At 42.9% G+C, this 17,529-nt stretch overlaps 1 protein-coding gene across 1 annotated transcript in view; it reads left to right on the top strand.

Annotated features, from left to right (window-relative positions):
- The window catches only part of LOC120403850 (SITS-binding protein-like), a 116,299-nt gene that overhangs the window by 62,083 nt on the left and 36,687 nt on the right, over positions 1–17,529 (top strand). The window contains exons 8-11 of the mRNA XM_039535677.1: positions 6,762–6,969; positions 7,628–7,778; positions 9,477–9,677; positions 11,428–11,696. Of these exons, the coding sequence (XP_039391611.1) occupies positions 6,762–6,969; positions 7,628–7,778; positions 9,477–9,677; positions 11,428–11,696 (829 nt within the window). The remainder of the gene's footprint in view (positions 1–6,761; positions 6,970–7,627; positions 7,779–9,476; positions 9,678–11,427; positions 11,697–17,529) is intronic.

The following is a 17,529-nucleotide window of genomic DNA, read 5'->3' as shown; positions in this document are numbered from 1 at the left end:
TTAGAAGTGTCATTTGAGGAATAGACCTGGAATCCCTGGCGCAGCTGCAGTTACATGCAGCCCTTCTGGCTGGCTTGCAACCACTCTTGGTCCCCCTGCCAATCAGAGCCTTCTGCTCTTACTCCTCTGCCTGCCTGTTCCTTCCCTCATTATTCCAGCTTCCAAGTATAGCCCGTGGCGCTTCCTTTCTCCCCCTGAGGCTGTGATACTAGTCATCTAGCACTCCTTTACTAACCTCCCCAGCTTGCACTAACTCCTCTGACAGTCCCCAAGTCTCCAATCTATTGCATTTTTTAAAAGTCAGGAATGAAGAGCCTTATAAAGTCAAAGGGCTGGATTGTGTCTTTAGGCACAATCATGAGCAAGAGCCTCATGTGTATGCTACATCCACCTTGCGACTTGTGTCACAATTCTCTTCCTGCTCCTAGAAGGTAGGTAGCCATATAGTGCTGGCCAACAGTATCAGCAAACTGCCTCTGCCCAATTCTACAGGCTGGCTCAGCTGCTCTGACCAGCAAGCTGGAGAGAGAGTAGAGCCAAGGCTCCACCCACTCCCCACCCAACTGCTTCAGGAAGGAAGGAAGCAGACAAATAGCTGTCTCTACTCCTGGGCACCTGTGACCGGGGTCCTAGTGGGGAGCCAGCTGTGGTCACTCAATTAGGGTGAAGTGCAACGAATAGGGCAGACAATCCCCCAAAAGCGGGTGGACATTCCAATACTTAGATTCACTAAACCAGCACCAACAGCTTCTTTATTACCTTACTGGTTACTCAGAAGTCCAAACAACACAGTTCCCTTAAAGTGATCCAGCCTCAGGCCCCCATCCAGGTACTCATGTCAAATATGATGAAAAGTTCTGTAAACTTTATTTCATCGTATAAAAGAACAGGTTCTACCAATCCCAAAGGATCGGACACATTACCTCCCAGATTGATGAATGTTTCAGATCTTACCCAAATACACGCTACAGCCAATTCTTATTAACTAAACTAAAATTGATTTAAAAAAAAACAAAAAAGAGAGAGTATGGTTAAAAGATCAATATACATACAGACATGAGTTCAGCTCGTTGAGGTTCAGATTCACAGCAGAGATGGTGAGCTTTGCTTTGTAGTTGCAAAGAGTTCCTTTAGAATTCAGTTAATAGGTCATAGTCCAAAGTCCATATCTTATATTCAGGGCGTACCAGCGTAACTGGGACCTCAGTCTCGTGACTCAGACTTCCCCTGGCAAAGTCTAAGCAGATCTGAGAAGACAGAATCAGGATCCAAGGATCTTTTACACAATTTCATGTCTTTTGAAAAGTTAGAATTCCTCAAGGAACAAAAAGTAATTAGGATGACTTTGAAGGGCATCCATCACTGGTACATAGGGTTTGTCTACACTGCGACATCGTTGACAAAACTTTTGTCTTTCACAAGTACTTTAAAAAGCCCCCCCCCACGCGCGAAAAACAAAAGTTTTGCCGATGCACGTGGCAGTATGAACGCGGCTTTGTTGGCAGAAACGCTCTCCTGCCGACGAAGCTAACACTGCTCGTGGGGCTGGAAATATGTTGTTGGCAAAAGTGCTGACAAAATACTGACAGAGAGCATTCACACATGCTGACTTTTAGCGACAAGGCTGTGTTGACACTGCCTTGTCGCTAAAAGCTGCATAGTGTAGACAAGCCCTTAGCTATATGAATTAACATAAGGCCATTTACTTGTTCCTCCACCATTCACAGTCCATTTCAAAGAGAGATGAATACTGAGCTATCCAATGTTTACACGTCATTTACATGATAGGATGTTCTTTTGACCTCTGAATTATCAGAATACAGCATAGACTGTTGATTACATTGTCCACCCTACTCATACATATGTAAATATACAAAAATACAAACATTATCTCCTCCAAGGCCACCCAGAGGATTCAGGGGGCCTGGGTCAAAGCAATTTCAGGGGCCTCTTCCATAAAAAAAAGTTGCAATACTATAGAATACGATATTCTCGTGGGGGACCCTGTGGCACCCAGGGCAAATTGCCACTCTTGTCCCCCCTCCCCAGGCAGCCCTGGGAAAAAATAAACATTTTAAAACCTTCCGCATCTCGACACAAACCCCATTTTGAAAGAACTTCTTTTCAAGTCACCTTTACAAGGTATCACTGGTTCTCAGCATCAGCTAGTGCTAAAAGGCACTAAAGCTCATTAAAAGGGTTGGGCAAATATTTTCCTTCAAAACTTTTTCTGGATCGAAAACTAGAGGTTTTTTAAAAAGCAGAACAAAATCATGGCCAATGGCTGCTTTCCTTCAAAATTTGTTGTGTTTTTTTTTTAATTGAAAAGCTGAAATTAGTCTGCCAAAACCTGAATATGGTTTGGGGTTTCAGAAATGTGTGGCCACATATTTGCTGCTTGCTGTGTTTGATTGTTTAAAGAAACAATAAAAAATTCTGCTTAAAAAAATCCAAAACTTTTAAACCACTTCAGCTTGTGACCAAACGCCTGAGCCCATCCAGTCAGAGATTTTTCCAGGTTTCTGATACTCTGCTGGCTTCCTTGACTCATATCTGTCTCCATAACTTTGGGTTCATTTAGGTTAGAACATAAGAACAGCCATACTGGGTCAAACCAAAGGTCCATCCAGCCCAGTATCCTGTCTACCGACAGTGGCCAATGCCAAGTGCCCCAGAGGGAGTGAACCTAACAGGTAATGATCAAGTGATCTCTCTCCTGCCATTCATCTCCACCCTCTGACAAACAGAGGCTAGGGACACCATTCCTTACTCATCCTGGCTAATAGCCATTAATGGACTTAACCTCCATGAATTTATCTGTTTCCTAGAGACTGGCTCCATGGGGTCCCTCACAAACTGGAGACGATTACTGTGGGTTTGTCTTTAGTATAGCTTATGTACATACTCCACAAAATGAGCATTTGAGCTTGTTCCAGAATCTGGGATGAGCCCATGTTGTGAAAACAAATGCTCAAAATAGCACATGCATGTGAATTAAATTAAATTGCTAAAATTAAATTAACCCGGGGGTCTCAAACTGGGGGTTGGGACCCCTCAGGGGGTCACGCGGTTATTACTGGGGGTCGCGAGCTGTCAGCTTCCACCTCAAACCCTGCTTTGCCTCCAGCATTTATAATAGTGTTAAATATATAAAAAAGTGTTTTTAATTTATAAGGGGGGGAGTGTCGCACTCAGAGGTTTGCTATGTGAAAGGGGTCACCAGTACAAAAGTTTGAGAACCACTGAATTAACCCCTCTGGAGCCTCGGGGAATGCAGGGGAGGAGGGTCTCACTTGGTAGGGTTGGGAAGGAGGTAGGTGGTGTAGGATATTGCTCTTCTCATGTGATCCCTCCCCTATGACTCTCTTGGCTCTATCACTGTTAATCTAAAGTGGCTAATTTTAAATGAAGCTACCCTCCCCTGACATGAATCTCCCTATGGCACTGAAATTAAATGTAGACTATAATTTGGCATTTGAGAAGTGAAAGGGATGGTAGCCCTAAGGCAAAAGATGACAGCTTGGCTCTTTGTGTTAAATAGCTGTCTGCAAGCCTCAAACTGCTGAATGAGCTTTAGGGTAGGGAAGGCTGTGCCTCCCAAACAGCCTGGCCCTGCCCCCTATCTGACCCCCATCTACTTCCTGCCCCCCAACTACCCCCTTCAGAATCCCCGACCCATCCTGCACCTTGTCCCCTGACCGCTCCCCCGAGACCCTCCTGATTTTTTTTTTTTAACCTTCTGGGTTAGCAATATTGCAAATATAAGGGTATGAAATGTATATCATGATTTGGGATATGTGAGAGTTTGTGTTGGTTTTTACACATACACAGCCTTCTGCATGTTTAACAAAAGTATCCTCAGACTGCAAAACGAGGCAAAGAAGGGCTTTCCTCTTGGCAGCATTATGGCAGGATGTCCAGCCCAGGCAGACAGTATGCGTATTCGCACGAACATTTATGGAGCTGATTTAAGTCACAGCGTCATGTAGAAACTAGAGGCCTGATCCTGGACCACTGAAGTCAATGGTTCTTTTGCCATTGGCTTCAACAGAAGCAGGATCAAGACCCAGCTGTAGAAAATCTGATCAGAGCTTGTGTATTGAGAGCTTTGAGTTACAAGTGGATCAAATAGTGGCCAGGCTTCAAAGACTGAAAGGGTCATGTTGGATTTGTAAACTAAACTTTCATGCATGAAATATAAATCTGTCATGGGAAATGGATTTACGGGTCCCAGTAGCTGAGCAGTGGAATGTTTGCGTGAAATCCAATGTGTAACATAATGACTTTTTTGGTTTGTGTCTTTTTGGCTTAGGCTGAATAGAATGAGGACAAAAGAAATTGCTTGCCTAGGAATTTTATAGATAATTCACTGCTCAGACAAGCTGTATATCTCCTCCTCCCTCAACAAGGAAAGCTCTGCTCTGATGCAGAATCCTTTTGGGGATGGTGGTTCAGTCAGATCCTGAGTTTTACTGTGGTTCTTCTAGCTAGGTTGGAAAGAAGTGTGGTCTGATGGTTAAGGCACCAAGACTCAGGAGATCTGGGTTCAGATCCTGGCCTTGCCACAAGCTCCTTGTCTGATCTTGGGCATGTCACTTAATCTCTCTGTGCCCCAGCTGTAAAATGGGAGACAGTAGTGCTTCCTTTTTCCCACGCTTGGTCTCTTCCCTGGAAAGGTTACACAACAGATAATATGTTATTCTGGACATATACACCTAGCACAATGAGGCTCTGATCTCAGTTGGAGGCCTTTGAATTCTGCTGTTCTTCAAATTCCTTGCATTTCTTTCACCTCTTACCAGTGGCCCTGCTGTGTCATCCAGTTTTGTGTTCACCCTCCAGCCCTGTCAAGAAAGCAAATAAATGTAGATTTTTTTTTGTAACAAGAAGGATCTTGCTAAAGCCAATATGTAAAATTTAAAAAATGGTTAATGAAAGCTTTTTTTTTAATGTGGAGCCCTCCCCCTGAGTTGTGGCCCAAAACAGCCCTGCATTGTGCTCACACGTGAGAATCAGGGAGGTAACAGAACGCTGAAGGTGGAGGTTTAGCTTCACTTGAGGAGAGGCAACGTGGGCCAATGGGGAGGCATTGAACTAGGTCTCAGGAGACCTGGTTTCTATTCCCAGTTGTGAGAACCAAAGCATTAATTTAGGGAGGGATACCTGGGCTCCAAGGTAGATCAGCTCATGCCTTCCAAAGGCTCTCTATGTTTTGGGCCCAGATTAATTACTGAGGAGGAAAATGGCTCTGTCTACTTATTATAAATGTTATTAAAATAATAAACAAATAATCAAAAAGCTCATATCAATAAGGCTAAACTACTACAATTTCTATCAAACTCAGCATTAATCAACTCAGTTATCAAATTAAGGTCAACTGAACTAATTAGCAGCAATACTGGCATGAATTCAGTTTAGTCAGATCATCAGATTAACACAGCAAATAATCAGTTCTTAATCCTAAAGCAGAAGTTCAAGGAGATAGCTGTTTGCTTAATTAGAAACCACAGTCAGAGAACTTTTACTCTCAGCAATGGCACCAATATTTATCTGGGTGGATATTTTAGCATAGAAACCAAATTTGTTTACATCTGTGCCATGGTCTCAAAAGCCAATTAATGCTTTCCTCCTTGCATACACTGTTAGGTACAGAGCATAGCCCAGAGCCGGCGCTAGGCATAAACAGACTAAGCAATTGCTTAGAGCCCCAAGCAGCTCAAGGGGGCCCCTATTTGCTTTATATTTTGTGTTGTGCAGAAGGCCCCCAAAATATTCCTCTTTAGGGTCCCCACTGGGCTACCACCACCTCTGGTCTTATCTGTTTCCTCTTCTCCCCTCAAATATAAACTTTACTAAGATGCTTTAATAAAAGAATGTTTTACCAACTTTTTCACTAAACAGTGACAGTTTCGTTTCTATGGAGACTTTCTGAGAACTAGTAACAGACACATTGTATTGATTTTAAGGCAAAGTTTAGAGAATATTCTCTGGTTCCTCCCCATGTGCCCTTAACAGGATCTACTACACCGATAAGCATCCAACTACGCGCTCACAGCCTAAAATAGTAAAAAGCAGAGATGTCTCCCGAAAAGGAAAAATAAAATATTTGAAGTGAAAAACAGGTTGGAACTAGTCACCTCTCTGACTTGTGAGGTGTAGGGACCTGTAACTGCAGTGGACTAGACAGTGATTGCTGGTACTCGGCACTCTTCACTAACGGGTGTTTTCAGATACAGGGAAAACTAATCAAGGCTAGGAAGATGATGTTGATGTTGTCACTCTCCTTCTCCTGGAAGTGATTAATTTCAGGGTCTGGCTGGGAGGGTCAGTCTTCTTGAGATGGCTGGTGACCCAAAAGGGCACACAGCCCTCTGCGTGACCTTGGTCTCACAGCTGACTACACGACTTTATTCCACCACTCAACTCCTTCGGAGCTGTGAGCAAATCGGGGGTGCAGTACACCCTGGGTACAGATTACATGGTCCAATCCCACCACAGTAAACAAATTCCAGCCTGTGGATAGTTCGGAGAGTTCCCCTTTAGCCCGCGGTTTCTTTCAGATGTCCATTTGTACAACCGCAGGCAGAAAGAGGAGGAAACATGAGGCAAGTCCTGAGGATTCCTGAATATTTTTAAAAGCAAACTGAGGGTTCATGAGGGGAGAAGAGAGGCGTTTGGGTGGCAGGAGAGAGAAGGAGAGGGAGGGTAGCAGAAATGCAGATGTTCCCTGACTTTAATGTTTCCTCTTGTTGTCTCCAAAGGGGTGACAGTGACAGTTGCACCAGACGTCCCTATCTCCCTCTCAGTGGAGAGCAACAGGCACTTCTGTCTTGAGAGCCCTTCCAGCATAGCCATGGTCCCCCTACAGTATATGGTGTGCATCAGTCAAAACATCACAGCTGCCCACCAGGAAGTAGGGAGCCAGCTCTCAGAGCAGGAGAGGAGGCTGCCAAACACTGACATATTAGGGTAAGAGAAAAATCTTCTCATTCCAGAGGGTACCAAACAACTATCCAATGGCAGCAACCCTTGGTCCCTATCGAACTGGGTTGGACTTCCACCAGCAATCCAGAGTGAAAAGCTCTGTACCCAGTGCCCTGAGCCATCCAGTCTCCCGGTGAATGTCAAACAAGAAATTTAATGAAAACATTTCCATTCCTACTGGCGTTCAGTAGTATCTCCATTAACTGATTGGTTCAAAAGCTAGGATCCAAAAGTCCAGTTCACTGGGGACAGGACCAGCTCTAGGCACCAGCAAACCAAGCACATGCTTGGGGCGGCACAATTCCAGGGGCGACATTCTGGGATGGTTTTTTTTTTTTTTTTGCTTGGGGCGGCAAAAAACCTAGAGCTGGTCCTGACTGGGGAGGAACATTCCCATTTCTTCTGCATTCAATACCCAAAGTAATGCTCCAAGTGGATCCAAACCATATATTGTTCGGTAGGAAGGGGGTTGTATTCTCCAACCATTTCCTCCTTTTACTCTCTCCCACACCCCCGTACACACACTGTCTTCAGAGACCTTGTGTCATGTACCTTCTGCCCAGCTGTGGCAGGCTAGACATAAATATCCGGTAAGATCAAGCAAGACTTCTTTCTTTTTTTTTTTTTTATTATCCCGATGCAGGTTGCCAATCTGTAGGCATTACAAAGCAGCGGATTCTGCTGCCAAAATGGAGCGAGGATTAAGGTCTTTCTTCAACAGATTGAAAAGACATCATCTCGGGGAGGGGCTAATTGCTCTCAACGAACATTCCACAATGTTACTTTCCAATGCGGTATGTGTAGTCATGCTGGGTGAGGGCAAACTGAGGGACTGCTTAGGAAAGCCCAGCAAAAGGGGTGATGGGGCTCTGCTACTCTGGAGCAGGGAATGGGCCATTTTTTGATGTAGAAACCTACTGCCCCCAGAGATTTACTTTAGGAGATAGGGCGGAGAGGGCTACCTCTTCCAAGAGTTCCCCACCCCCAATGGTAAGAAGTGGTGACCAGTGCATGGTCTGGTTGGTGGGAGAACGTAATGGAACGTTTGCACCTTTGAAAAGATTGTGTGCTGGGGAATGGGAGAATATTGGAGATGGTTCAGATGTTATCTGAGACTGGGTCTCCCATCTCTATGGCAAACAGTAGGGCTGGATAAAAGTTCTCAAATAATTTTTTTCATTGGAAAATCGACTTTGTTCAAAAACAAAAAACCTCATGGTTTTTCTAAATTTTCTATGGGGAAAAAAAATGAAAACTAAAAACTTTCAGTTTTGGCTTCTCCTTTTTTTTTCTCCTTTCCCTGCCACCCCCTTTTTCAGTGGCAAAATGGAAGAGAGAGAGAGAGAAGAGGGGGGTGAATGGGACAAAATTTTTGCCCCCCAAAAAATTGAATAAACAAACACATTATCCTTTTTGAAACCTGAAAAATGAGAAATATTTTGAAGTTCTCAAAAATTACCATTTTTGGACTAGTTCTAGTAATTTGCAAGTAAAGTAATGATCAACACATCATTAAAGAGGTGGTAAAGTGTTGTATGTACTTTTTTGTATAAATCTAATGTTAAGAATAATAAAAGTTGTTTTGCACTTAGGCTACGTCTACACTGCAACCAGAGGTGCGATCTGCATTCGTGAGAGTGCACCTGAGCTAGCTTTCATCTAGTGAACACGCCTAAAAATAACAGTGAGGATGCAGCAGTGCAGGCTAGGAACACAAGTACTTACCCAGGTTTCTGGGTGGGATCATGCATCCTGCACTGCCACGTCTTCACTTAGCTGTGCTAAGCTACTATAAAGGCCAGTATATATATAAGTGGGGATGTCTATTCAAGCTATAATCACACCTCCAATTGCAGTGTAGGCTTACCTTTAGTGTGCTCCTGAATTGTTTGTGGGTTGTGGTTATTTTTTTTAAGGGATGATGAAGGCTATTTAATTTGAGAGGAAAGACGTTCTTGTGGTTCAGGTATTGAACGGGGACTCGGAGAGCTGGGTTCACTTCCCAGCTCTGCCAGAGACTCCCTGTGTAACCTTGGGCAAGTTGTTTATGGCCAGATTTTCAAGAGTTTAGGTACCTGAATGAAGTGGCTGAATTGTCAAAAATGCTCAGTTCCCAGCAGTTCTCAATCATTTAGGTCGTTTAAGTGAGAGCTGAGCTCTTTGGAAAATCTGCCCTTTAATCTGTCTTTACTTCAGTTCCTCAACTGTAAAATCAGTCCCTTATTCTTTCTACCTTGTCTATATTGATTGTAAGCTCTTCAGAGCAGAGCTTGTGTCTCATTCAGTGTAGGTGCAGCTCTCAGCACAATGGGATCCCCAATCTCAGTTGGAGCATCTGCCTGCTACTGTGATACTGCTACTAATGAAGACTGTACTGTTAACTAGTCTGACTTGCCAAGCCTTGCATTCTCTGGCCATCAGTTTCAAGTTACGCTGATGACTTGTGTTCAAATTATTGACTAATAGTGAACTCTGTTCTTCCTTCCCTCCAGGACCATATGCACTTGCCCATGGCTAGCAGGAAGATGCATGCTCTGAGACACACCAGGGACCTCTCGTTAATTAAACCTCTGAAGTTTTCCATAACTCTGTCCCCGTATACAAGCATTAACTCCCAGCTGTTTCTGTCGTCTCTGCAAGAGGGCAAAGAAAATTACTGGCTGAGCCTCCAATCGAAATTTGACAGCCACCCGGTACAAGCCTATATTGCGTTTCTGATTCAATCTCTTAAATCTAGAGAGTCTGAACTCAGAAGAAGCCAACAGGTGTAAGAAACACTTGGCTGGTTAAACACTCTTTCCGCAGTAATAGATAATCAATGCAGCACACTACACTAGACGGTGTTTAAATATTAGTGATCCAGTCTCAGACCTGTAAAATTTAATATAAATAAAGCCATATATTAGATTATTTAATAGAATGTGTCACTGAAAAAAATATTATCCACTTTAGTTGTCTGTTAACCAAAATAACTCCTGACTGACACAGATTTTTTGTGTGCTATATTAAAAAGCTAAATCTCTTTTGATAGAGGCTCAGTTTCATACCAGTACTCTTGTGACAATGGGATATGTTACCACAAAGAGTAAGTTATGAAATGTTTTTAAATGTGCATTGTAACTGGATTTAAAAGCAGGCACAGTTAGGTCAGTGTGGGGCCAATTAGTCTTATCTATATCTTTCCCTACATTTCCTGTGGAAAGCCTATATAACTCTTCCCCCCTTTTCCCCTTTCAGTTCTAAATTAGAAGAGAGTCCATTAGCCCAGTCTTCATAGGCAACCTTACAATAAGTGGGAAGTACCCATAACCAGGGCTGGCTCCAGACCCCAGTGCGCCAAGCGCGCGCTTGGGGCGGCATTTTGCCGGCAGGGCGGCAGGCGGCTCCGGCGGACCTTCCGCAGTCATGCCTGCGGGAGGTCCGCTGCTCCCGCGCCTCCGGTGGACCTCCCGCAGGCATGACTGTGGAAGGTCCGCCGGAGCCGCCTGCCGCCCTCCCAGCGCACCCTCCGCAGGCGTGCCTGCAAGAGGTCCTGCGGAGCTGCGGGACCGGCAGCGCGCCCCCTGCGGCATGCCGCCCTGCTTGGGGCGGCCAAATTACTAGAGCCGCCCCTGCCTATAACTCAGTACCCAGCTGCAGGCCTACCATTATAAAACCAGGGTATTTATAGCCAACCTCCCTTGGGTCATCAGTGGTAAAAGCTTGAGCCTCTTCCACTTTAGCTCATGGACTAAGGTCTGGAGCTGGCAGCTATTGCAATCACTCTCCTACTGTGGATTACAAATGCAACTCCATATTCCTAACAAACCTTACAATAACGAACCATTACATGGCGGAGCAATGCAGATCATTTTTTGGTAAGCAAGAAGATTTCAAGTTTCCAGAGGGATATCTTAAATCAAAATAAAACAAATAGTTAAGTATGAAAAATGCTCTTTGCAATATTTATTCACTTACACATATTTCATAATTTACAAAGGATTTTTTTAATTGTAAGCTTGATTTTCAGTTAAAGGAATTTTCAGGCTTGCTGCCAATAGCCTGGAGAGAAGTGTAGGCACTTAGGGTTTGATCCAAAGCCTGTTAGAAAAACTCCTCATGACTTCAGATGCAAACTGGATCAGGCCTTTCACCAGTAATACAGTGCTGCCAGTTCTCTCATGTCAGCAAGTCATGCTTTCCACAAGTCACTTCAAGGGTGCCCAACCAGTATACATCCAGAATAAATGCTTAGTGCTATCTAAATTAATAATAATGCAAAATAATAACATGGTGTATTATGTCATGGGAGAGAACATCTTCCTGACCTCACCTAGTGATCATCTTATGTCCTGGTGCACAAGGACTGAGAGCTTTTATAATTCCATCCTAGTTAGCGTAACTGCAGATGCTCTGGAATTAGTAAATGTATAATGGCCTCATAATACCTTTGCTGTATCACAGACTCCTCTGCTTACCAAGTGGAAAGGGCAGTTTTCTGTCCGTCTGAACGTGACCAATGATGCTGCAAGAAGCTGGTACATGGACAGGATGAGCCTCTTGTGGCAGAGACTGGGAGCGCAGTACGTGACTTTTGAAGGTGCTGAAGGAAACACGTTTGCAGAGCAGGCAATCCAGCCACCCAGAGAACTGGAAGGGGATAAATATATTGGCATTTTTGCACTAATGGCAGCTACGCTGGGAAATTCGACAATAATTAGTGCCGTCACAAGGTGAGTCTCAGGAAAAGTGCTCAAAAGGTGAAATGAAAACAGAGATCTAAAGCCTCCTGTTGGTCCTATTTCAGTGCAAGCAGGATAGCTGGGCTAGGGTCCAAACAGCCAAGGAGGAGGGGGAACTGTACGCGAGCCCTGTTTTAACCCTGCCTGGAAACTTGGGTAGGCATTGTGGAACGAGAGATTCTGCCTGTGGCACAATTTAAAGCACACAGACTAACTCATCTTCATGCCCCTTATCTGCAATTGGCTTCAATGAAGGAGAGCAGTGGTTGGTTTATCTCCCACTGAACAAACAGGCCAGCTAATGGCAGCTGCTGGTCTGCCATGCAAACAAGCAGAGTGTGCATCTGCATTTGTACTGTAGGAGGTATGATTCCAGCTCATGTAGACATACCCGCGCTAGCACTACTCTAATCAGCACCTAAGAATAGCAGTGTGTCTGCAGCAGCATGTGTGGCAGCTCGGGCGAGGTGCCCCATCATGTGCCCGGAGGTCAGGTGGGATTATACTCAGGGCAGCTAGCCCAAGAATCTCCCTGTGCCACCAGGACACACTGCTATTTTTAGATGATTGATTTCAAATACCTTTGAGGATCTGGGCCATAATGGCAGTTTGCTCCTCCCAGCCTGCAGCCGCACCATTATTATGGGATGTACTAACCCTGCCAATCTGAAAACACCAATCCTGAAACTTGTCACTGGAAAGAAAATGCACATACTGCTGGGATGGATTCAGCCTCAGTAGGGACAAGGAAGTGGTTGGGTTTTCTGCCCTGTTTGCCTTGTTACCCTGTCAATTAACCAGTTACCCGAGCTAGCTATAATTTGCTGATCTTCTGGCTGGGGGCTCATAGAACTAAACTGCAGAGTCTACTGGAAAGATTCTTGCCACAGAGCATTAGACTTTGGTTTGACTCTTGCTGATTTCAGTTCCTTTAGTGAAAAGTGCAAAGCAGAATTACATGTATATGTTTATTTTATTCCAAACCCTAAAAAAATTTTTTTTATTGAAAAATGACTTTTCCCCCACAGAAAAATTCAGTTTTTTTAATTAATCTCCTGCTTTTTATTTTATTTTATTTTGGTAGGGAAATGTTTCAGCTAGAAAATTTTGACCACGTCTACACATACCATTTTGCAAGCACACAAATGAGGAACTATACAAAATGGGGCTGGCCAATCAATTTCTGCTACAGCTTCTAAAATCCAGGGGCACAAATCATTGTTTGCCAAAGAGAAAATCCAGCCCAGTCAGTACTATGAGAGCAAACAGGCTGAGGCTCCATCTCTCTCTCTTTCTTAGTGATAAATGGTATTAATTTTACATGGCCATAAAGAATGATAGACTGTTCTGAGACAATTGCAAGTCTGTTCTGATACTCTTGCAAGTCTCTTGAAATGACCCAACTGGAGGGCTTGTCCTGCAGGGTGAGTATGTGAGGAGGCTTTTCCCCCCCTTCCTATGAATGTTTGTTTGTTTGTTTGTTTTTTGTGTGTCATGTTTACAGGATGACACACAAATCCACACTTTGCCACTTATGGTAATTCAAGCTCCCCACAGCATCTTTTGCAAAGCAGGGACATTAACTCCAGTGTTTTAGCCAGAGTCCAGTCTGAGCAATTATTTTGCCACCTAATGATCACCTGTAGTTTCAAATGGATACAGTCTTCTTCACTTTCTCTCCTATAATGTTGCTGTACACTACTACAGCTGCCATATTCCACTCCAGGAGTGGGTGTATTTCAGTGGCAGGGACAGAGATCAGTGCTTAATTTGTGCCAGGGCTGAGACCCGGAATCTCTAGGCTTGGCACTTCATAGCCCCAGCACCTCTGGGCTTGCCACATAAGTTATTAAAGTAAATCATTGATTGATCCCTGGCACCTCTTTCATTATGAATTAAGCCCAGCAGTGATCTCTAAATAGCCTTTACATATCTCACAGCAGGCCTAATTAGTCAATTAATGTTGTAACACACTTTGAGATACTCTAATTAAAGGCACTATGGCATTGGAAAGCTTTGTTGTTTTTTATTATTGGGATGTCTCGTATTTACCAGATGGCGAAGGGATACAAATTGTTCGGGAAATATTTTCAAGCTTCTTATGAGGATTTTCCGGGAAATTGGAAACAAAGATCATTTTAAATGGTTCATTTTTTAAAAAAAGGCTGTAACTCTCCTTTTGAATGTCTAGTTAAAGAGATATTTCTAAATCAGCTGTGAGATTGACAGTGATTCAGAAAGAAGGTTCTGTCTGTGACTATTCAGAAGAGTGTAAGGTAGCCCCTAGCTAGTGAAAGCAGGAAGGTGGCAAGCTGTTCCTACAAGCAGGTCCTCTGCTGATGCACATTTGCTCAGCCACTTGTATTTAGTAGCTCTCAGAGATCTGAACTGCTCCATAAACCATTGCGTCAAATCCCATGTCACTTCTTAGAAAGCATCACCAGAAAGTATTTTTGGGAGCACCTGTGAACCAATCAGTCAGTTATTAGTATTACTATTGCTTAGTGTTTATGGTGCCATTTATATTCATGGCATATCTTTAGATTCTTAAAAGACAATATCACTGCCTTGAAGATCTTGGAATCTAAATTACCCAGTTGGGCCTGGATCACAGTGTGATAAAGGTTAAGAACCCCTAGTTCATGGTGTTCTACTAAAAGCAAAGGTCACCACTTCAGAGCCATAAGAGCATTTAGGCACAAATCCTGAAGTTTTTCCCTAATCCTCACTTGCACACAATTCCTGTTAACTTCACAGAGAGTTTTGCTTGAGTAAAGACTGCAGGATCTGGCCGTGACTGCACATCCAGAAAAGCAACACCCAAACTATCTTATGGACCTATACTAGAGGGACTATGCTATCAGAAGCCTTGTGACCCCTGAGTGTGCATTGAGGGCCCACTCTAATGGAAGGACTCCCAATGGCTTCAGTGGGCAATGGGTCAGACCTTGAGTAATGGTGCACAGAGTGATAAGGAAGCCATGAGGAAGGCTTTGTTGAGTATTGTAAGGACAGGTGTGATGGCACTATTGCAGGAGTGACTGTGCTAATGACTGTTCTGGAAATGCCCAAATGTTTCTAGGAGCTGGGAGCAGTCTGAATCTGATGCAAGTGCTCATGCAGTTTATAAAAGTGCTGTACCTTCTCTCTAGCCAATCTGACTCCTGTGTGCTTGCTGAATACTATGTGGTGTCTGGAGATACATGAAAGCAAAATTGGAGGACTGACTTCCTCCAACCCCATTGGAATTGCAAGGAATCCTCACAAGGAAATGGCATCAGTGTTTAAACAGTTTGATATTTTTCTCATACTGATGGGGATCTCAGAGAAAGCAACGAAAATGCCAGCCGTGATGTTTCTCTGCATGTCAGGATCAGCAGTATTGCAAGCGTCTGATGCTTTTACATGGAAGGCGGGACCAGAAGACATAGAGAGGATTTGGCATAGATGATGTATACAGATATCAGGAAAACCTTTCTAACTGTAAGGATAGCTAAGCACTGGAACAGGTTACCCAAGTCATTTGTGGAATCATTGTCATTGGATGTTTTAAAGAATGGACTAGACAAACATTGTCATGGATGGACTAGGTCTACTTAATGTTGCCTCAGAACGGAGGGAAGGACTAGATGACCTCATGAAGTCCCTTCCAGCCTTACATTTCTATGATTTTAGATTTCAGAGTAGCAGCCGTGTTAGTCTGTATCCGCAAAAAAAACAGGAGTACTTGTGGCACCTTAAAGACTAACAAATTTATTTAAGCATGAGCTTTCGTGAGCTACAGCTCACTTCTTCGGATGCATAGAATGGAACACACAGACAGGGGATATTTATACATACAGAGAACATGAAAAGGTGGAAGTATGCATACCAACAGGCAGAGTCTAATCCATTGAGATGAGCTATCGTTAGCAGGAGGAAAAAAACTTTTTGAAGTGATAATTAAGATGGCCCATAGAAGGTGTGAGGAGAACTTAACATAGGGAAATAGATTCAATTGGTGTAATGACCCAACCATTCCCAGTCTTTGTTTAACCCACAGTTAATAGTATCTAGTTTGCATATTAATTCAAGTTCAGCAGTTTCTCTTTGGAGTCTGTTTTTTTGTTGCAAAATTGCCACCTTCAAGTCTGTCACTGAGTGGTTAGAGAGGTTGAAGTGTTCTCCCACTGGTTTTTGAATGTTATGATTCCTGATGTCAGATTTGTGTCCATTTATTCTTTTGCAAAATGGACACAAATCTGACATCAGGAATCATAACATTCAAAAACCAGTGGGAGAACACTTCAACCTCTCTAACCACTCAGTGACAGACTTGAAGGTGGCAATTTTGCAACAAAAAAACTTCAAAAACAGACTCCAAAGAGAAACTGCTGAACTTGAATTAATATGCAAACTAGATACTATTAACTGTGGGTTAAACAAAGACTGGGAATGGTTGGGTCATTACACCAATTGAATCTACTTCCCTATGTTAAGTTCTCCTCACACCTTCTATGGGCCATCTTAATTATCACTTCAAAAAGTTTTTTTCCTCCTGCTAACGATAGCTCATCTCAATTGATTAGACTCTGCCTGTTGGTATGCATACTTCCACCTTTTCATGTTCTCTGTATGCATAAATATCCCCTGTCTGTGTGTTCCATTCTATGCATCCGAAGAAGTGAGCTGTAGCTCACGAAAGCTCATGCTAAAATAAATTTGTTAGTCTTTAAGGTGCCACAAGTACTCCTGTTTTTTTATGATTTTAGAATTACTTAAACCTAGAAAAATATTACACTTGAGAGAGATTCAGTTTTTAAACATTCATAGTCAAGGACAATATGAACCGGTTAATTTATAGGTGACTAACTCAATGATTAAAGCTCAAACTTGAATTTGGGGAATAATGTGACTCTTAATAACCAAGAGGCTTGTGTATGGAATACAAAATGACCAGATGAGGCAAACTGCTGTGGAAAAGATGATTTTACCCACGTTTTAGACATCTTGTTGGGCCAATGAAATGAGTGAAATGTAGATTTGGGCTTTTGGTGATCTGGCACAGATAAGCAAGTAGTCCAGTGTTGTTGTGGTAAAGAGACAATACCAGAAATGAAGGAAATCAAAATAAAAATCTCTCTCCATTAGATGTGGTCAAGAACATTAGCCAAGGAATCCCCCAGCATTTGGTCAAATATGGTATGAAAGCAATGAAAAAAATAATTTTTCAAAGATATGTCAAATAGTTAAACTCGAGTGTCTCCTTCTTTGCCGAACCATTCTATAATTCAGATCTCTTTGTTGGTAGTATCTGCAGAATTTACTGCTTCAGACTAACAAATACAGCTAAGCATTAATGACAGAACTGTAGCCTCTTAACCTAGACACTGGAGTACAATGTACTGTTATTCCATTAAATATCTAGTACTGTAGGTAAGGAAAGGATACAGAAAATTAAAGTAAAGCTTGTTTCATATTCAGGTCAGAAAATACTGGTACACCTCTACCCTGATATAACGTGACCTGATATAACATGAATTTGGACATAACGCGGTAAAGCAGTGCTCCGGGGCGGGGGGCTGCGCACTCCGGTGGATCAAAGCAAGTACAATATAACACAGTTTCACCTATAACACGGTAAGATTTTTTTGCTCACAAGGACAGCGTTATATCGAGGTAGAGGTGTATAAAGGCAAATAACTATTACAATTTGTTTTAGAAACCAGTATAATATAATATCTTTTCAAACAGTTAAACGCAGATGGTATCATCTGTTTGAAGACTAAAAACCTATCTAGCCATGAGGTTAGTTAAAAATATGTTTGCTGTAAACACCATAAAA

The sequence above is a fragment of the Mauremys reevesii genome, linkage group 4 (assembly GCF_016161935.1).
Source record: "Mauremys reevesii isolate NIE-2019 linkage group 4, ASM1616193v1, whole genome shotgun sequence".
NCBI classification, from domain to species: Eukaryota; Metazoa; Chordata; order Testudines; family Geoemydidae; genus Mauremys; species Mauremys reevesii.
This window is presented reverse-complemented; position numbering and strand designations above follow the sequence as displayed.